Raw genomic sequence first — 21,818 nt, forward strand, 5'->3', positions numbered from 1 at the left:
TTATCTTCTCTTTTTTTTTCTTTTTTCTTTTTACATTCAAGAAAGATGTTTTTTTTATTATTTTTTTCAAGACCTTTAAAAATTCAGCTGCTTAAAGACTCTATTGTGGTTATGGACTACATGTAAGATAAAGAGTTGCCTAGTTCATTTTAGAATTGTGTGTATTGTATCCTGATTGTAAGCAGAGTTATAATACAATAAAAATAACACATTATTTTTTAAAACTTAAACAAAACATCTGTTACTTTTTGAAATTAGTAATGCATTATAGTTCTAAATGTGAGCAGGCATTTCCTCATGCACAAAAATTGATTCAATAGTCCTTGAAATGAATAAAAACTATGAAATGCAAACTCAGAATATTACACGAACCTGCAATAATTAAATAGCTACACACAAATACAATTAATGTTTTTAATCTCACTTTATTAAACAATGTCTTTGCTGATGACCTCCAATGATTCAATGTTGAAAGATGTCGGTTTTTGAACATTTTCATTGTTGTTGACTGTTCTGTTTGTTTTTTCTAACTTTATTGAATCAAAAGGAGTCCAGTAAACAAAAAACTTTTTAATCTTGTTTTCTAAAAGGAACTATATGTCTAAACAATTTTAACTTTTAATGAAATGAATACAATTTAAAGATCTTTATGTGTGTTTTATTTGAAAGTTATTTTAGTAATGTACTGACATAGGCCTACCATTTTTTTTTTCTTAATGTGCATTGTTTAATTTACATTTATTTCATTGTACTTTGTGTTTCATTCTTTTAGCACTGCTACACAAAGTAATTGTAGAGACCTTTCTGTAATTTCTGTCTCAAACATGGTATTGTACTGGCTACACATTGAATATTTACACCATTATTGCAAAGAAGGGGAAAAAAGAGAAAAATGTTTTCATTGAAGTGAAGTCATGCTAAAGTATTTGTTGAGTTTAATTCATGGTCACTTGTTTTACAGCTATTACCATTTTTTTAAAAAATATAATTGCCTAGCATTTCAAAAGCATCCTGAACTACACATTGAATATTTAATATTGTAATTTAATATTGTAATATTTAATATTCATGTATTGTAATATGCATCCTGAACTACACATTGAATATTTACACCACTATTGCCAAGAAGGGGAAAAAAAGAGAAAAATGTTTTCATTAAAGTGAAGTCATGCTAAAGCATTTGTTGAGTTTAATTCATGGTCACTTCTTTTACAGCTATTACCATTTTTAAAAAATATATAATTGCCTAGCATTTCAATAGCATCCTGAACTTTCTCATTCTTAAACCATAATTTATATTATGGCATATTTCAAATGCTTCAAATATTTCAAATAAAACCCATGGAATATCAAATCCTCTTTTCCCAATGGCATCTCTATCATAATGTCAAATCCTAACTGGATTATAATAGAATTCCAACTGAATACAAAACTGGATTTTAAAAGGAGGGGCAATAGCAAGCTTAATAAATAACAATATTATGGACACTGACAGAATCGTACCGTGATTTCACTTCATTCACTCGAGAAGGACGCGTGCCGTCTCTTCAAGCTCGCGCGTGAGGAATCTTCAAGCGCGCGCGGCGTCTCGCGCAGCAGCAGAATTAAACGGGGATCATTTTTAAAACACAGATACATGTTCCGTTTTCAGGTAAATATGTCCTTTCTTAATATGGTGTAGGTCGAAATCGCCACGTTTACAGAAAATTAACGCGAAGGGTTCTGTTTTGAAGATTTATACTCCGATTTTGATGGAAAATTAAGGCTTTGTTTTTAGACACCACAGAGTTAGCGAGCTAAAATTGTTTGACCTAGCCGTCCGTTTTCTCTGGTGCTGAAATTGGATAAAATGTTACAGCATTATGAAATATCCTTGTGTCCTTGGCATATACCCCCCGTTTTGCGTTCAGTGTTGCCCAGATGTGTGATATTAAACCTTTGGCCTTGTTAGCATGCTAGCGAGGCCGCGCTAGTAGCGTTACGTCACGTCAACTAACACTAGCAATGTAAACCTACTGGGATAGTTTAAACTTTCCAAGCATTTTAAATTTATCTGGCGACTGTGGATATGATTTTATCAGGGCAAAGGAGTTTCTGCGAGATTTCTGATCTGTTTCGCAGTGTACAATATCATTAGTGTTATTGCTCTTAGCAGTACGTAATCAGAATTGGTAACATTTTTAATACCTGATGTATCTTTTGTGTGTATATGATTGAGATTAATACATCCTAACACTGAACCTGTTAGTTTGGGGTGAGCACAAGCACGGTATTATAACTGTGTATGTGAACATAGCATCTTTCCATGAGATCTGTTTTCCTCCTCCCTTACTTTAATATGACTTGCAAATTTACCCTATACTGTTTCTGTGTTGTTTTGTAGTCTTTTGACGATGACTGCACCCTGGAGGAGGAGGAAGGGTTGGGAGAGGAAGAAGAGGAAATTGACCAGTTCAATGACGACACTTTCGGTGCAGGGGCAATTGGTAAATCTTACACCTGGAATTATGGGTTTGCCATATAACGCCTAATGTGCCATATTTGATAAATGAATCTCTTAATGACCAGCATTATCAAAACCTTGCAGAAAAACTGGTACACAATTTACTCCCATAATTACTGTCCAAAAACTACTTAAATATAAGCAGTTAAATATCATCTAACTAAGACATATTTTTGGGAGATATAGAGTGACAACTGATATTGCATTTTATATACACTACTGTTCAAAAGTAAGTCTCTTCTGCTCACCTAGACTGCATTTATTTGATCAAAAATACTGAATTCTTTTTCAAATATTATTACAATTTAAAATAGCTGTTTTTATGTTGATCAAATCTGAATTTTCAGCATCATAACTCCAGTGTTCAGTGTCACATGATCCTTCAGAAATCATTCGAATATGATGATTTGGTGAAATATTTCTTATTATCGATGTTAAAAACAGTTGTGCAGCTGCTTAATATTTCTGTGGAAACTGATACGTTTTATTTTTTATGATTCTTTGATGAATTTTTAATGTCTTTACTGTCACTTTAAAATAGTTGAATGCAATAATTGCTCAATAAAAAGTATTAATATCAGTTTAGATTGACACTACAGTCATTTATTATTGTCAACAACAACATCAGCTCATTCCATCTGGGGGTCATTCGTCATTACGGCCTTTTCTACATCATCGCACATGCGCAGAAATTTCAAGTTTTGATTTTCTATCCGATCAAATGTTTACATGTCCCATCGAATGGATTAGAAAAGATTTATCCCACCGCCCTCAACCCGATTGAAATTTCAATGTGTTCGGGCATTTTAATTCCGATTGAGGTGTTTAAATGGAGCATTCGGACTTTAAAACTGTTTGTAATCAGAATAATGCTTCATGCGAACTCGCCTATTGACATCAGATAGTAACGTCACCTCATTAAAGTATATTTTCCTCTCTAGATGATGACTGGCAGGAGCAGCACGCCCGCCTTGCTGAGCTCGACGAGCTGGTGCGAGATGATCTGCCGGGAGCGGACGATGCCTCCTCCGGTGACCTTCCTCCTGCTGGCAGCAATGCCAAGCCTTCGCCCCTCCCTCCACCCTCCTCTTCCTCCCGGCTTTACTCTGACATAGATGAACGGGCTGGCGGTGACCTGGCGGAGTCATTGACTCGTCTCATCTTGGGTTCGGATCCTGCTATTGCCGGAGTGGGCACCGCCAGCTCAGACAGATCTCATCTTCCTCCGAAGCTGCCCGGTCAGACTCCTCATCCCTCAACATTAGCTGGACTGTCTCCTCTACAGTTGAGCTACCAACATCACCAGCATCTCCTGCACAGAGGGCCGGCTCCTCTTTCACAGGTTTGTGTGATCGTATCTTTATCGATACGATAGTTCTTTATATTTAAAAGCCGATAAATTGTCCGATAAATCTAAATCCAAATTTTTATAATGTTTGAGAGCCTGATTACAAAAGCAGTTTCACCAGTAAAATCCATGTCCCAAGCACACATTACAGGAAATAATCCATTATTTATCGGCTTTAATAAAGTTTCTTAATGGGCCGATAACAAAAAACATTAAAAATGAACATATATCGGCCGATACCGATATGGTGGCCGATATATCGTGTATCCCCACAATATTATGCCATTATTAATATGAATTATTAGTTTATAAATCCATTTGTAAATCAAATGCAAGAGAATGTCACCATCAAATGTGTGGTCTGTCTGTAGCAGGGAACTTTTCTAGGGTGTGGCAATATGTCATGTTGATTAAGTGAAATAAAACCCAAAATCGCAATATGGCTTATTGCAATTATTTAATAGCTAAGACTGTGCTTTAATGAAATATAAATAGCTGCAAGTTTCAAAGTGAAGTGCGTTTTTTTTTTTTTTTTTACAATAGTAATTTTTCTTGTTTTAATATTTCCCCCATAGATAAACTCTCACAGTATTTGGGAAAACAATATGGGATTCGGTCCTGTTAACTCTGGATTAGTCTCTCAAAAAGAGGTAAAGCACTTGTATATAAAAACAAAAATGCTTCTTCAAGTTTACTATAAAGACTTTCAGTGCTGTTCTTCTAATCTTCTTGATTCACTATTCAGGACAAAACACTTATGTCCATTATTAAAGAGGTCGGGCTTCCAAATCGGCCTCCTAAACTCCGAGAAGAAGGGCGAGATTTGTCCGAAAGGGTTCCGCCTCCACGGTCCTCCTCACCTGTGATTGGAAGTCCACCTGTAAGAGCCGTGCCTATTGGAACACCTCCAAAACAGCCCATGAGTCAAATCCTCAATCAGCAGGTAAGATGGCATCCTGTCCAAAATTTAAGAAATTAATATTCTTTAGTAACCGGATGCATGAAATTAGATCAGCTGACTGTAAAGATTTTTACATTGTTATTAAAAAAATCATTTATTAAAATAATGCTCTTTTGAGATTTTTTTTATTCATTTAAAAACCATAAAAAATTCAACATTGAAAATAATAAATGTTTCTTGAGCATCAAATCATCATATTGGAGTAATTTCTGAAGGATCATGTGACTCTGAAGACTCAGGAATAAATTAAATAATAACATATAGTCACATAGAAAACAGTTATTTGAAATTGTAATAATATTTCAAAATTTTAAAGTTTTTACAGTGTTTTTGATCAAATAAATGAACAGAAGAGACTTTAAACAACAACATTACCTTTTCACTTCACTTGCTTGGAAAAAACCTCAATCTCAACAGCTTTAAAAAAAACTATTTATCAAAATAGTTGATATTACATTTTATTGATATTATCAAATTTGTTTATACTGTATGAATAGTTTCATTGATGCCTTATTTAGTTAATAATATATTATTAAGACACCATTTTAAATGGTTTTCTCATTAGTTCAGACAGTTTGGATGTTAAAGATCACAAAACATAAAATAATAATGTCTTCAAACTAAATAGGTTTTGTAGAATAAAGTGATTTGTCATGGATTTATCAAATTATCATGTCCTTGACCCTTATGAGTGATGCAAAAGATTTCAACTGAATCGAGATGTTTCTTTTGTCTTTAGAATAATCACCCTTCAGCCGTTCACGTGAGAGCCTCTGTGCCTCTGCGTTACCCACCTCCCTTCCCTGAGCGCCTGTCCCCCAACAACCTCCTCAGCATCGCTGTGAGTCTCACAACAAAGCCAACATCAGCTGCCTGATGGTGGCGCTATAACACTGTGGAAAAAGTCAACAATTTTTGCAGTTTGATGGATATCTGCTCAACCTGGAGGTGGCTCTCTTTAGGGGGACATCTAATGTGTGACTTGCTTTTAGAAGTCAAACAATATGGTTTCACATCTCTCTTTTTTCAGTCTTGATAAAGTTAGGATTTTTCTATTGATATAGCTGTTACTGTTACCTTTACAGTGATATCTTATTATTATTTGCTGTTTTTACTATTGGTATATCTGTTATACTTTACAGATACTCTCTGATTAACATGCTTCCATTCTCACACACACATATATGCTGTCATCAGAATTGACGGCTGTTTGTTTGTCCTGTTTATTTAGCGTTAAGCACATGTATATGAAGAGTTCAGATGCAAAAGCCTCTAAATGCCATTTGAAATTTTCTTCTTTAATGATGATTTTTATCAAACTTGTATATTTAAGTTCAGTAATTTCACTTAAATAACAATTAATAGATAATTATCATTTCCATTTAAGTGAAATTACTGAACTTAAATATACAAGTTTGTTAAAAATCATCATTAAAGAAGAAAATTTCAAATGGCATTTAGAGGCTTTTGCATCTGAACTCTTCATATATTTTGCATAATTATAAAAAAAGGTTTCATGCCTATTTTGAATGATTTTTAACAGTATTGAAATTAGTGTTTTTTTCTGCTCTTTCAGAACTCGCCGTTGTCTCATTCTCCGTTCCCTGCTGGTGTCGGTCCCGTTTTGTCTCAGATACAAAGAGCACAAATGCTCAACTCTCAGGTGAGTGAATCCTCAAACCAGTTCCCAAGAATTTCATTAACAGATCTTGAATTCAGGATAGTAGACAATAATGGCACACCCAGGATCTAGTGTATATATACAGTTAAACCAAAATTTATTCAGGCACCTTCAACATTTCTGACATTATCACAGTTTATTCGCTATAGTTTAGAAAATGGTAATAAAATATGTCAAGTTAATCAAATCCGTTGATATTTCACTGGTTTTGTCCAGACTGTCTCACAAATTAGTGATGTTGAATATCTGTCACCTGTTAAATTTAACTACACGATTAGATTAGGGATGCACGATATATCGGCCAGCATATCGGTATCGGCCGATATATGTTCATTTTTAATGTTATCGTTATCGGCCTGGTAAGAAAATGTGGCCGATATATTAAAGCCGACAAATAATGTATTATTCCCTTCAGCTGAGATACTTGTTGAGAACTGTTTATGTTTTTTAAATTCTTGAAATCTCTTCAAAAAAATGAAAATCTGGTTCGGGACAACATGTGCAACGCAAATCTAAGAACATCATTATAATTGTGCGCTTGGGACGTGGATTTAATTGTGAGACTTTTGTTTTTGTAATCAGGCTCTCAAAATTAGATAAAAATTTGGATTTAAGTTTATCGGCCGATATATCGGTTATCGGTATCGGCCAATATTTTCATATCTGTGCATCCCTAGATTAGATAATCCCAATCTAGGTCGACCAATTACCAAGCAATGCTTAATTTTGTTCAAAGGTCGCATTAGCAATTAAAGAAAAAACACTTAAACAAAACATGGTCAGTTCAAAGTGTCTGAATAATTACACTTTACTGGTAGTCCACTGTATGAAGAACTTTATTTTGCATGACACTCTCTTTTCATCTTGTGCTACGCCCTTCATGTTGGTCAGTTCCAGCGTGGTCCAGCTCCTCCATTATTACAGGGGGGCATTGGGGGTTTCAGGCCGTTCTTTGGGCAGTCTGGTCCTAGAATGGGTCCCCACGGGCCTCCTCTCAGCCACGCACCCATCCGACACAACACCACCCACCTGCACCCGCAGCACCGCCGGATGCTCAACCAGAGGATGCAGAACAGAGGCCTTGGGTGGGTACCATCAGCTGCTTCCCTGGATAAAGCACCACTTTGAAAAGCCCCATGTAAATGTTTCTGTGTCTCTCATGTGCTCAGTGATCACGTCGGCGGGAGAGGGGTCGGAGACCGGAAGAACCGAGATCCTTACAGCAATCTAATGACTCAAAGAGAGAAGGAATGGGTCGCGAGAATCCAAATGATGCAGCTTCAAAGCACCGATCCGTATTTGGATGACTACTATTACCAGGTTATCACTCTTTTACCCACATGCACAAAGACTGACACGGCATTTAAAATGAAACCCTTTGTAATTATGCAACTAGGTGGGTCAAAAAAGGTTGGTCCTAAGACTAAGGGTCCAAAAATCATGTATAACTTTGAAAGGTTTTAATCCACTTCAAATGTTGACTACTGTAGCATAGGACCTGCTATTAACATGTATCTTATCTAACCTTCAAGGTTTTAAAACTATTTCAAACCTTCAGACTTCTCAAGCCAACATCAAAGTTTGGTCTACAATCTAATGATTTTCAAATGCTGCTGTGACTAGTTCTTTTTTCATTGTAAATTTACATTTATTGTGATTTTATTGCCGTTTATAGACGAATCCGGCGAAACTACCGGAAGTAAGCGGGCGCCATTACTGAGCTGTTGCTGGGTAGCGTTGCGCCATTGCCTCCTATTGTTTTAGTTGCAACTTGCGTCCACTGAAATAAACAGCCCGCGATTTACGACTGTCACTAACGTTACAACGTTATCCCTTGTATAATGTCGAGTGGGTAAACAGTTTCCGTTATAAATTGTTTCAATGGTGGCAGTAAAATTTTAATTTTGAAGAGAAAACATTGTGAATACCCCGGGTCGACTGCCCCTGTCTGGTGCCGTACGGTTTACAGATTTCCTGGGCGAGTACAAGACGTGGACATTCGCGTATAATAACAGTTATTTAATGACATAAGTAAAAAAAATATAATAAATATGTGATATAGTGATCAGCAAAATCTCCTCTCTTGCTATTTTTTCTATTCAGTTAACATGCTATGGTCATTAAATGGCTTTCCTGAGCTAAATGAAACGTTATGTGACATAATTGTTTTCCCGCTGTTATATTGACCTCTTTCCATGGTTTAAAAACACTAATTGGTCGATATTATGTATACTTTCTAGCTGTAACGTTACCTTACCCTTGCCTGTTGCAATGTGAAAATGAGATAAATAATGGACACAAATGAAAAACATGAATTTGTTTATTTGATTTCATTCATTTATTTATTTATTGTTGCCAAATGGACAGATCTTTTTATAGTTTCCTCGTTAGCAAACGTTAGCCTAGCTAGCTTGCCAAGCTATTTTCATAAATAACGTTAATCTGTAAGATCGTTTGTACCTTCATCTGTGACTGGAGGCCACTGCAGTCACAGATCAAACCAACAAGTCATTCTGCCTGGCTGTAGCTGTCATCGAGGGTGAGTTTGCGTTATTATCACCGAGGTGTGCATATGTCTATATGCCTGTGTAACAGCTCAGTAATGGCGTCGCCACAAGATGGCAGCCTACACAGAACGCTCGTCGGATTCGTCTATAATGGTCTTTCTGGTCTTCTTTTGCAGAATTACTATGAGAAAATGGAGAAGCGTCAGGAGCGGGACAGAGACAACAGGAAGGAGCACACCACCAAACTCATCACTCCTCAGGTGGCCAAACTGGAGCACACCTATCGGCCAGGTAGAAACAATACGGTGACCTTTATTAAAATATCTGTCTTAACAATCGCATAAGTTCAACCAGGGTCCAAAATTAATATTTTGTTAACTGTGCATTTATTTCAGGACATGATGTGTCAAATGGTCTAATACTCCGTGTGATTGTTTTTGGTTCACAGTGCAGTTTGCCGGATCGTTAGGAAAACTCACTGTCTCCAGTGTGAACAATCCAAGGAAAATGATTGATGCCGTGGTAACCACTCGCAGTGATGATGAGGTCAGAACTGTAAAATCCCGCCCCTTTTACATGGACTCTTTTATATAAAACCACTTATGAGGCTCCTCTCTTGATATGTATTTTTTGGAAACTGTTTTGCAAAAATGCAACAACAAAAAAATGCAAACATAATCACCACAGAATCTTTCTTAACCTCGTAATGTTTTTTCTTCATGAATAAATGGTTTATTCAAAAGGTATATGTTAAGGAATGGAAGAGTTTCTTTGTACCAATGTTCTTGGTCGTTTTACAGGAAAAAAGAGAGAAGCAGGTGTGGAATAAAAGACGACAAATCCTTTACACTGTGGAGAAGGTAAGAGTGTAAATAAAGAAATAATGAGCCTTTATAGCAAAAAAATCGAATTTAAAATAAATCCACATTTATTGCAAATATATTCCCGTCCCACTAAATGCAAAAAAAGTGTGATCGGCACTTCGGCTCTTTGTGTTAAACTGCACAAATACACGATGCTGCTATGTTTATAATTGTTTATGCAATTTGCGAAATATTAGATTTATAAACGTTAGTTTAAAGCTATGCACTTTTTTATGTGGTTTCATTGCTTTGAATAAACAATTTAATGGCAAAAGTAAATTTTTCCTCTAGCTGAAACAATGCCTTTTAGGGATGGGCAACAATTAATCGCGATTAATCGCATCCAAATTAAAAGTTTGTGTTTACATAATATATGTGTGTGTGGTGTGTATAATTATTTTGTATATATAAATACACACGCATGCATGTATACATTTAAGAAATATTTGCTTGTATATACTTTATATATATTTACACATAATTAATATTATATATAAATATAAATATTTGATATATTAATAACACATTTTTCTTAAATATACACATACATGTGTGTATTTATATATACAAATTAATTATACACACTACACACACATAATATGTAAACACAAACTTTTATTTTGGATGCGATTAATCTCGATTAATCGTTGCCCATCCCTAATTTCAATATTAGTAATATTTAAGCCTAAAATTTGAATTGCGTTTTCCAGCTATTTTGAAAGCACTAGTAGCCATAGTACTTTTATTCAGAATCGGTGTATGTTGTTATGCAGATGTACAGTCTACTGCTAGAAGTGCAAGACTTTGAGAAGAAGTTCTTGCAAACCCCTGAGCACCAAAGAGATGCCCTGCTAGAACAGCACAAAACCCACACGCTGCAGCTCTACAACTCCCTCCGAGAGAAGGAGTGGGACGACCGGTGAGTGCCACAGAAGAGCCACACGACTATAGGCGTACACTTGCTTCATTAAACTAATTAAAGCCCAGTCTGGGATCCTTTGACTCAAATTCTGGACTGTTTTGACCATTTCTACCTAATTGAGAAATAGTTTAACATCCCATTGTTGTAATAAGTATATAATCATTTAAAAAAATAAAATAAAAATAAGAGCTGGTTTCACAGACAGGGCTTAGATTAAAGGAGTAGTTCACTTTTGAAAAAACTTTTGCTGATAATTTACTCACCCCCATGTCATCCAAGATGTCCATGTCTTTCTTTCTTCAGTCGAAAAGAAATTAAGGTTTTTGATGAAAACATTCCAGGATTTTTCTCCATATAATGGACTTCAATGGGAACCAAATGGTTCAAGGTCCAAAAGACAGTTTCAGTGCAAACTGCAAACTGTTCAAAAGGCTTTAAACGATTCCAGATGATGAATAAGAGTCTTATCAAGCGAAACAGTCGCTCATTTTAAAAAATAAATAACAATAACAAGTTTTATAAGCTCAAATGCTCACCTTGCTCTGTTCTGTGATGCGCGTTCGTGACTCCCCTGTTCGAAGTCATTCATCAAAATGAACCATTTGGTTCATTCAACGAATGAAACGAACGAATTGACTTGGAAAAAGATTTGTTCATTTTGATGAACGAGTTCGAACAGGAGAGTCACGAACGCGCATCACAGAACAGAGCAAGGCGAGCATTTGAGCTTATAAAACTTAAACTTTGTTATTTATTTTTTAAATGTGGAATTGTTTCGCTTGATAAGACCCTTATTCATCATCTGGAATCGTTTAAAGCCATTTGAAGAGTTTGCACTGAAACTGTCTTTTTGACCTTGAACCGTTTGGTTCCCATTGAAGTCCATTATATGGAGAAAAATGCTGGAATGTTTTCATCAAAAACCTTAATTTCTTTTCGACTGAAGAAAGAAAGACATTGACCTCTTGGATGACGGGGGTGAGTAAATTATCAGCAAAATTATCAGTTAGGCCTTAGCTCAATTAAGACATTTAAGTAGCTTTAAATGTGCCTTAAAAAACATAACTGATGTCCATCTTGAGACAAAACAATGGCACTGGCACATTTTAAGATGTATCAGTGTAAGTCGCTTTCAGTTATAACATCTCAAACATGCATTTTAGTCTGGGACGAGCTAAAGCCTTGTCTGTGAAACCGAGGTCAAGTGTGTTTTGATTTAGTCAAGAATTGTGTTGAATGACTGATATTGGTATGGACTTGGATTTGAGATCGTAACAGACCGACTCCGTCCCTCTGCAGAGTGAGCGATGAGCAGTGCCTGATGATCATGTCGGTGCGTAAGGGGAAACGCCTCATCTCCAGACTCCTCCCCTTCCTGCCACAGCCTCAGGCTGCTGCTGTTATCATGGGAATAGCCAGGAACCTTCCAGCCCTGGCCAAGAAAGACAAACAAGACCAGGTATAATCACAGACGATGCATCTTAAAGGAGAACTCCGGTCAATTCTAACATTGAGCTCGTTTTTTTGTACATTTGGAGTGCTGTCAGAGTCAGTACAGACAAAAACGACAAAAATCAGTGTTGCCTACACTGTGTTATCCTCTTTTTATAATTCGCACCCTGTTGACTTCAATGGGGCATGTTCTAAACCTGCTTTTAGCCTCTTAACATCCTTGATTTGTCATTTCGAGTGCACAGCCATCAATCTGACTTCAGTAGATGTGAAAGATATGAATAAAAATGATGTTAATTCAGACTCTATTTGCTTCGTGTTTTCGGTCGAAGCCCACAGTAGTCGATTGCCGATCTCACGCGCGAGACACTTGCTTTCAGTCGGTGTTCACAGTCAATGTTTCCAGTCGTTTGAAACGGTCTGTAAGTGTGTTCAGTTCAATGTTTCAGCTTGTCGTTAAATGTGTCCCTGGCATTAGTGAAGAGAATAAGATGTAAACCCTGCTGTGGTTAAGGTTAAGAGTAGCACTCGGCTAAAGGAGTGTGCTTTGATCTTAAATTGCCTGGCCTGCATGTTTTCTTTCTTAGGTACTGTGTTGGTTGGTGGAGCCAGTCTCCGCAGTGATCCAGGCCATGTCGAGTACGTCCCTCACTGACCTCCTTCAGGAGCTGCAGGGCAGGGAAGGACAGCTTCCCCTCGTGCTGCAAAATAAGGTGTCACTGGCAAATTCATTTGTGTTTATAATGGCTCAGTGCATCGACCTTGTTTGACTGACTAAACCAAAGATGATGTTGTGTTTGTCAGTTCGGCGTGACGCTGCTGTATCTGATCCTGAGTGAAGGAGAGCGGATGCAGAGCTCGGATCCCAACTGTCAGCTCATGGACGATAACCGCTGGTGAGCATCTGTCTATTAAACCAGTTAAACTCTTACAATGCAAAGGCTTTCTTGAAATAAATTAAGCGTTGCAGTTTTTCATCATCATTAGTTTTTGGGAGTGTGGTGTTTATCAAGTCTTGTCTTTACTTTGTGTCCAGAAATATTATGCCTTTTTAAATACAGTTACACGAGTAGTGTAACTCGACCAAGAATGGTGACACAAAATAAAACGTAGTAAAGTGTAATATCATATATAATATCAATAGGGAAAACGTGGAGGTGTTTGGTCGCTTCTCTGCTTGGCCCATATTGACACAAGTAGTGTAACTCGACCAAGAATGGTGACACAAAAATAAAACATTTCGCTTTTCTAAGCGTGTAAAGTGTAATATCATATATAATATCAATAGGGAATACGTGGAGGTGTTTGGCCGCTTCTCTGCTTGGCCTATATTGAATGAACTGGGCTAGTTAAGTGCTATCAAAGTGTCTTGAGACGAGAGAGGTGTGTATCAACTCGTCTTAGTTAAGGGAATAACATAGTTTAATATGGAAAAACGGTGGAGTATCCCTTTAATAGATAAATTGTTTCTTTTATCTCTCCCTCTCTTGTTTCAAGGTAGTCTGCAAATACTGTCAGAAAGAGCTAGTGAATTATGCTTCTCTCTGTAGTCAAGGTCAGTAAGCCTAGGGAGAGTCTAGGAAGTCAGATCAAATATTTCCAATTAAAATTGATTTATGTGCGTAAGGTAAGCACAGTATGTGTTGTTGAGGAGGACCAAAGGGTGAAGCAGAAGTGTACATGCAGTATATGGTAAAATGTTGTTGGAGGCCTTATGATAATCTGTTTGTTTTTTTTCAATCAACTTTGAAAGTGAATATGTAAGTTTTTTTAAGCGCTCTGAGGTACTTTTTTAGTTCCCTGGATCACTATTACAGATCAATAAATCGTATTTGATTTGTTCGTTTTTTTACTATTAATTGGCCTGACAATTTTACAGGTGAATTTCCACCACACTTCCCAGTCTTTTCTGTCTGTTTTCCAGGACTGAGTTGGTGTTCTCTGTGACCCGGGAGCTTCTGAAGGTCCCGTCCTCTGCGCTCTCATCGCCCCTGTTCACTCCTCCAAACCTAGTGTCGCTGTTCTCTCGATACGTGGACCGGCAGAGACTCGAGCTCTTGCAGGAGAAGCTACAGTGAGTTTGCCCTCAGAAACACACACAAGCTCAAGTTTTAAAATGGATATAAATAAGACTCGTATTAATAAAATATTCAATTTTCGAGATACATTGCCGGTGTATATTTGTGATTCCCATTTTTCTCAGTATATTAGTTAAAGGGATACTCCACTTTTTTTGGAAATAGGCTCATTTTACAACTCCCTCAGAGTTAAATAGTTGAGTTTTGCCGTTTTCGAATCCATTCAGACGATTTTCTGATATTTATAAGAAAATCAGTAACCAGACAGTTTCTGGTCTCATTGACATCCGTAGTAGGGAAAAAATATACTATGGAAGTCAATGAGACCAGAAACTGTCTGGTTACTGATATTCTTCTAAATATCAGAAAAAAAATATGAGCCTAAATGAGCCTATTTTAGTATCTCTTTAAAAAGTCTGTCTATCTATCAAAAATAGGTTTATTTATCCATTTATCAATCAAGAATAGTTTTTTCTATCGGTCTATTGAGAATTAATTTATTTATCCGAGAATATATTAGCGCTATCAGTGTCAACACATGAGATTAATTCGAAATCAATCCTTAACACGTTAAAATAAATGAACGCAAATAAATTAAGGAAACAAGCGAAAGTGCATCATTAGCATCACGTCGTTAATGACCTTAGAAGTCAGGAGTTCATCAAACTGAGCGCAAACACCTGCAATCTGAGTTAATTTTTAGTTTAATTTTAATTAATTTAATTTATTTTAATTTTTTGAAAGACCTAAACTTACCTTGAATAAAGCTTTCACTAAATACAGTGTTCTGATGGTTTACGTTGCTGGATATTGCAAATGACGACAATTGGGCCTTTTCGTTTGTATTGACTTTGTTTTTCTTTCTTTTTTCCAGGATCACATCCCTGTCCAGGTAGAAGTGACTTCAAACGTGGCAGTCGTCGAGAGACGGACTGTCAGTGTATTTGTGAACGAGCAGTTTTATGTGTGATGTATGTTGGCGAGTGAGGCCAGGTCATTTTTCCTTTCTTGTTATAAGAGTCACAATAGGTAACAGTAATGTTTAAATGGTAATACAAACGTTGTCCATAGGTCTGTCAAGGCGATCAGGTATGTGTATTTTAGCTTCTGTTAGGGTCAGGAGCCAGGACAGGGACCTCATTGTGTGGCGACATTTCCCTGTGAAATGGCTCAATCAAGACCTTATTTATAACACATAGATTTGAGGAGAAATTTGCTGTACATTAATATCTTAATTTTTCTTATACACTGCAGCTTGAGGTATGTGTGCAAAAGAGTGAATGTGCAAGTGTGTCTGAGTTGAAATGAAGGTCTGAACAAAGGTATTCTTCATTTTTAAGTATCTTGACATGATGCCTGTGTTAAAACATGAAATTAAAACTTTCTATTGTACAAAGTTCGGTTGTGGTGTTTGTGTCTCTTCAGCCGGTGCTCTGGGTTTCAACACTCAGGATCTTTTGTTTTCATTCTCATGACAATTAACAACATTTTCCTTTCAAATTATAATTACTGTAATCAAATGATATTTTATATGGTATACTACTTTTATAACTAACATTGTTTTCAGTGGTGATTCCCGTTACATTAACACGAGTACAACAAAAATGTCCATAATGTCAAATGGTGGCAACACATTTTAGTTTTAAAGGTTGGATGAACTTATTAATTTTGAATAATTTTGCCATAACTTCTTTTATCAGCAAGTTCTAGACTGTAACTTTATCTCCAAAATGTGACTAATATATTACCATCAAACTGTTAAAAATCATGTTTAAAATAATATTATAGTGATAGTTTCTTTGCACTTTATTTCATTTTTTGGCATCGATGTCTTCGAGTTTTATCATCTATCTATCATCTCACACAAGCCGACAAGCGTTTTTTTCCTTTTCCTCGTCTGCACAGTAAATTTCAATTCCTTTTGTTTAGACCTCTTATTTAAAATGTTTCCATTCAGATTAGCTTTGATAGACACAACTAAGATTATTCAGTACAACTGCTCTTTTATTATCTGTCTCTTACTCCTGGTGATGTCATCTGCCCCACGGTTTGTAGAAATTAATACTGTTGGATCACATTACATCTGACATTGAAAAATCTATCACAAAACATACATACAGCATATAATAAATGCATCTGCAAGTCATTTTTTGGGGAGGGAAATGGCATTGACCTTTTTTCTACACATGGCCGGTGTGCTAAAGGAGTGTTTTTATAATGAGAGCTCAAGAGGGAGGAAAGCTTCCAGCCATCTTATCAGCTGACCTCCTTCATATGATACACACATCCCTATGAGAATTCACACACAAGTGTCTCTTTATAACTGAAATGTTAAGTTAAATGTAAATTGAACGTTTTTTAAATTAATTTTATGTTTTAATAATATATGTAACTTTAGTTCAAAATGAACAAAATTTAAATTTAATACATAATCAGAAAGATTACATAATATGTTTGCAGATATTTAGGTAACATGCTGTGTTTATCTGAAAAACAATGCTACAGTCAGTTATTTTACTTTGAATTTTGGTGAATTGGGACTGCACTGCCCGTTTCAACCGCTAGTTGTCAATCTTACATACCCGGTGTTCTGTGTATTGCACCTTTAAACCAATGTTTATAATTTTAGACCTGTTTGTCTGGGGTCGTTTCCAGAAGAAAATTGCGTCCATACGTCACTCGCCATGTGTCGTCATATCTCATGAATACAGAAAGTTTCAGCTACTTTTTTAAGGTGAGAGTGGCAGAGGTTAACTCGTTGTCACAACGAGCAAGGATTAGTTAGTTAACAGCAGTTGAGACAAGAACCTCCAGAGAATCATCCTTTCAAACGAAACAGAGGAGAGTCTCGCCGCGTTGCATTCTGGGATGTGGCGGGCATGTTGGCAGCTTGAGCTTCGCAAATGTAAACATACCAGCAAGTCGAACGAGGAGAAGCAGCTGAGTTGGGAGAAAGACAATAAAAAAAGATGTTAAAATCATTACTCAACAGGTGAGTAAGGTATTTTATTGAACAGATACGTTTTATTGCCATATGAGGCTCTCTAAAACAAAGTTTACTGTAATTCACGATCTATTGAATGGCCATATTCATCCGCACTGTCACGCAAAGCCGAAGCACAACCAAACCAATATTCTTCCACAAACTGCATGCAGTTTTGTTTTTTAACCGTTAGAGGTTAAAAACCGCTAATGTACCTTTTATTTATGTCTACTAATCAACATAATGACTAATTTTTCATTTGATTTTTTTGTGACAATCTACATTATGCCTTAAATGCTTTATATTGAACTCGGAAAATGTAAGTTCTTTGTCACTTATTTACTCTCTAGTGGTGGTAGAGTGGTTGAACAAACATCTCTAATGTCCTTCTTTTACAGAAAATACCCAAACAAGACGGCCGTTTTCTCTTTTGCTTGCCTTTATTCTCAACCCAGAGAAACTAAGTGACTCAATATCCAAAATTTGCATGCCTATGTTAAAATGCACAAAAAAGGTTACATGTTTACTTGGACTAGTTCAGTCCATAAATGAGCACATTGCTAAGCACATAAATCTTTAACTGTTAGTGAAGCTAATCTAACAACTAAATCAAACGTTAACTGCTTCTTGCTGGTGTGTTCAGTCAGTGCGTTCTTGACCTCTGAACATCTCAGAGACTTTCCCTCCCAACTTTTCCTCGTGAAATGATTTTAGAGTATAGTACAACTACAGAGACAGTTTCTAGATGGTGTGTCGGTATCTACAGTGACATCACTTCTCTTTTCAGATTCTACCATCACCATCTGATACACTCTAACAGACGCAACCGAAGCTGGCTGATGAGATGTTTCATCCTGATACCCAAGGCTCTGCAGAAAGTCTTCAAGATTTGGATATGATTTGATGATCTTCAGGAGGCTCCTGGAGATATGAAACGTGGCGTTTGGATCATAATTTGACTGATCATTGTGCGTTGTCAGGTAAATTTTCCCAAACTTCATCTGTTCGTGATCAGTGACGATGAGGCGGTCTGCGTTGCTTTCGTCATGCATGATGTTGTTGTGTTTCTTGATGTAGTTCGGCAGCATATCAGCTCCTGGCGAATTCAGATTGCCCAGCAAATAGTATTGAAAGTTCACATCTGGAAGAAGTTTCTCATTACGTTTGGTGTATCTGTTTTCAAAGAGGTGAAAGCCAAAGACTCCATTCGCTGGGTTACAGGCCAGGAACATGTCGCCATCCTCGTTAACCCAGATGCAGTCTTTAGCAAACCAGTACAAGAGCTTGAGTCCATGCCTGGGCCAAGGCTGACCAAATCCACACTTAATTAGGTCCCTTATAGTTGTGATTTTCTCCAGCATGGTCTTCATCTAAGGGAGAGATGAAGATCAGATGCCACATTTACTTATTTTTATGTGTGCTCTCATTATACCTGTTACAGAGCTTGGGTTGACCTCAAAACAGTTACTGCAGACATATGTTAGGCATCAATTTCTGCTTTTTTGCATTACCACACAAAAACTAGTTATAAAAAACGTCATTTTTTCAAGTGATATTTCTTTCAGCTGTCTCCAAAAAACAAAACAAAACGCATTTTTCACAATAAGTTCATAAATCCAACAAGTGCATTTGTTTTAATTGTTCCATGTCAGGTACAGTTTAAACACTCATCCATAATGCATTAAAGTATCTGAATTAAATATAAACAAATGTTAATTAAATACTAATGAATTAATTATTTCGCAATCTAAGGGTTTTTAGAGTAGAGGTTTTAACATGTTTTAACAACACCACTGCTCGATAAAACTTAACCAGTGTATTATGTTTGAATTCTGGGTGCAATTTTTTTATTTTTTATTTTGGAGACCCTAAATGACTGGTATTCCTCTTAAATGGTTAAGATCGTATTTATCGGGTTGAAAATAAAAATTAAAAAATTTAAGTAAATCTCAGATTACTAATGGCGTGCCTCAGGGCTCCGTTTTGGGCCCTCTTCAATTTATCATTTATATATTTTCACAAAATTTTAAAGACATATCCTAGGTTAACCAGAATTTCCGACAACTTAATTTTGTGTTGCAACTTGCAGGTCACATAATACTGGGGTTAACCCTGTAATACCTGACATATGATGTAATAGTCAGAAATATAATTCTTTAAATGAAACATGCAGTTTTTGAAACTTTAGACAAAATATTAAAAGAAAGTTTTATATTGAGTGTCATATTTGATGCATCAGCTTCTATGGCTCATATATATATATATAGGAGGATATGAAGCTCATACTCTGAGCTTTTTATTCGATTTTAAATAAAAAGTTATTTTTTATTTAAAAATAAAAATTTTATTCAAACGGACCATACAGACCCCCCCAAAAAATACAATCCTCTGTAGTTGCTGATAATTATGGCCAAAAAGTAAGATGAAATTCTGAGTTATGATATCTGTATATCTCCAAATAATGTAAGTTATTTAAATACTTAGTTTTATGATCAAAGTACTGTAGTTTTAATTGTGGGAGGCAAAATAAGTCTGACACCTCTTCTTAATTTACTCACAGTAACATTTTTCTTTGACACACTCTACCTTTGAATGAATTCACATCTATATAAAATAAGAACACATCTAATGTTTAAAGAACGTATCTATATGAGATCACATCTATGTTCTAAAAACACATCTACGTTTAATAAAGCACACAACCAGATATATATATATATATATATATATATATATATATATATCACACAATACAATGATGTTTAAAAAATGAACAAATACTCGTTCCTCAAAAGCCTGATGGATCACATTTTAACATGATTTACACGTTGCATCAGTCCAGTTTGTGATCATGAAACATTACTAACGATATAAAATTTATTCTTACGTCTACTTGATACAAATCATTAATGAATTCACAACCTGACATTATACTGACATGCTTTTACCTGCTAAAAAAATATAAACTATCGTTCAAACGACAATGGGCATGTAGAAGATTGTGTGCAACAGGATTTTCAACACAGTTTGGATCCTGTCGAGGCTTTAGAAATGTGCGTATCAGATATGACCGTATGGCTTTATAGGGTCAATTTGAATAAAAAGATAATAATGACAAATTCTCTTTGTGACAACTGGCCCCGGTTCAAAATTTCTGAATTAATAAACTCGGAGCTTACTGACGACAGTTTTTTTTTTTTGTGTGTGTGTGCACAATTCATGATCACACATGAGCGATCTTGCAAGAATCAAATAGCAAAAGTTTAGTTTCAACTGAAATAATTCTTCGAGTGTGGACAAAAAGATAAAAGAATAAAGCCCAAACGGTACTGTACCTCTTTTTTATAAACCATAGTTATTTTCTGGAGGAATCTCCTCTGTGTTGCTGTTTTCCTCTAAGCAGTGGTGAAGGAGAGAGGAAGAAGAGAAACTCAATGCTTCTTGTAAACTGAAAGAGAATGTAATTTGAGACTTTCTGACCTCCTCTTTTGTGGGGGGTGTTTATTTTAGAGCACTATGTAAATTACCTGAATAGGGAGCAGTATGTACTTGTACAAGTATGTAGTATGTAGTCTCAGGGACACCTAAAACTCACACAAGAATCTAAATGGTTTAATTTGAATGATTATCATTGAGTATTTCATATATTTGTAATATCATTCGAAATGTCTCAGTGCGAGTGGTACAAAATTCTCATTTCCAAATAAGTAAAAAGGTAATAAGGTTTTTAAGAGTTTCGAGATAACATACACACAAAGGAGGGTGATAGTTAAACTCAGAAGGTGTGAACTCAATGCTTAGTCCCACTTTTAGCAAATGGTACCATGTAAATCAAATTCTGCCCCCAGTAAGTCTGGGAGGGTGATTACGATGAATTTCCACTGTGAACTCAGGTTTACACATGAAAAGACGTTGGTCTAATGAAATGCAACTAGAGATCAGGGCCTTTTCTGTACTTCTGCGAGACTCTCAGCTTCATCTATTTCCGTTTATTCCAGAACATTTGATGTTTTGTATTGATTATCTTTGAACTGATGATAAATTTACCAGACATAATAAATTGTTACATTTGATGAATCTAACTGACTTTGATATCACTTCATTAGTGTTCAAAGGAATTAGTCAAACTTTCGCTTATATTTAATGATGCACAAATATCATTAAAAACCTTTTCATTTATAGAGTCAGATGAAATAACGAGAGAATACTATGAAAAATGTATTGCATTTAATCAAAATACTTTGCCACAAGAAAAGACAGTAATACGCAGAGACATCCTGATCGGATGCCGGATTTTGTGTTGGAGGTTAAATAGACCCTAAATGACTGGTATTCCTCTTAAATGGTTAAGATCGTATTTATCAGGTTGAAAATAAAAATGTAAAAATTAAATTAAATCTCAGATTACTAATGGTGTGCCTCAGGGCTCCGTTTTGGGCCCTCTTCTATTTATTATTTATATATTGTCACGAAATTTTAAAGACATATCCTAGGTTAACCAGAACTTAATTTTGTGTTCC

General features: G+C 36.0%; 2 protein-coding genes across 2 annotated transcripts; one reads left to right on the top strand and one right to left on the bottom strand.

Annotated features, from left to right (window-relative positions):
* Positions 1-1,373: 1,373 nt before the first annotated feature.
* On the top strand, positions 1,374-15,712 carry patl1 (PAT1 homolog 1, processing body mRNA decay factor). The gene is made up of 18 exons (XM_039685644.2): positions 1,374-1,651; positions 2,384-2,486; positions 3,445-3,845; positions 4,427-4,501; positions 4,597-4,794; positions 5,552-5,653; positions 6,389-6,475; positions 7,385-7,578; positions 7,663-7,813; positions 9,177-9,291; positions 9,449-9,546; positions 9,801-9,860; positions 10,637-10,782; positions 12,085-12,244; positions 12,825-12,950; positions 13,042-13,133; positions 14,162-14,311; positions 15,190-15,712. Exons 1-18 carry the CDS (start codon positions 1,637-1,639, stop codon positions 15,209-15,211), a joined length of 2,295 nt encoding a protein of 764 aa, XP_039541578.2. The 5' UTR covers positions 1,374-1,636; the 3' UTR covers positions 15,212-15,712.
* A 2,007-nt stretch (positions 15,713-17,719) lies between these two features.
* LOC120489243 (uncharacterized) lies at positions 17,720-20,733 on the bottom strand. The gene is made up of 2 exons (XM_039685947.2): positions 20,634-20,733; positions 17,720-18,668 (listed from the first exon to the last, which is right to left on the bottom strand). The coding sequence occupies exons 1-2, from the start codon at positions 20,649-20,651 to the stop codon at positions 18,009-18,011; spliced, it is 678 nt and encodes a 225-aa protein (XP_039541881.2). The 5' UTR covers positions 20,652-20,733; the 3' UTR covers positions 17,720-18,008.
* Between the last annotated feature and the right edge of the window lie 1,085 nt (positions 20,734-21,818).

This window comes from Pimephales promelas, chromosome 6 (assembly GCF_988280905.1).
Source record: "Pimephales promelas chromosome 6, fPimPro1.hap1.1, whole genome shotgun sequence".
Taxonomy (NCBI): Eukaryota; Metazoa; Chordata; class Actinopteri; order Cypriniformes; family Leuciscidae; genus Pimephales; species Pimephales promelas.

What these genes read in the sequence shown, in the direction of transcription:
- patl1 (XM_039685644.2), top strand. An exon ending in GGCCGGCTCCTCTTTCACAG is followed by an intron (nt 3,846 to 4,426) that starts GTTTGTGTGATC and finishes TTTCCCCCATAG; the next exon opens with ATAAACTCTCACAGTATTTG. An exon ending in AGAAAGACAAACAAGACCAG is followed by an intron (nt 12,245 to 12,824) that starts GTATAATCACAG and finishes TTTCTTTCTTAG; the next exon opens with GTACTGTGTTGGTTGGTGGA.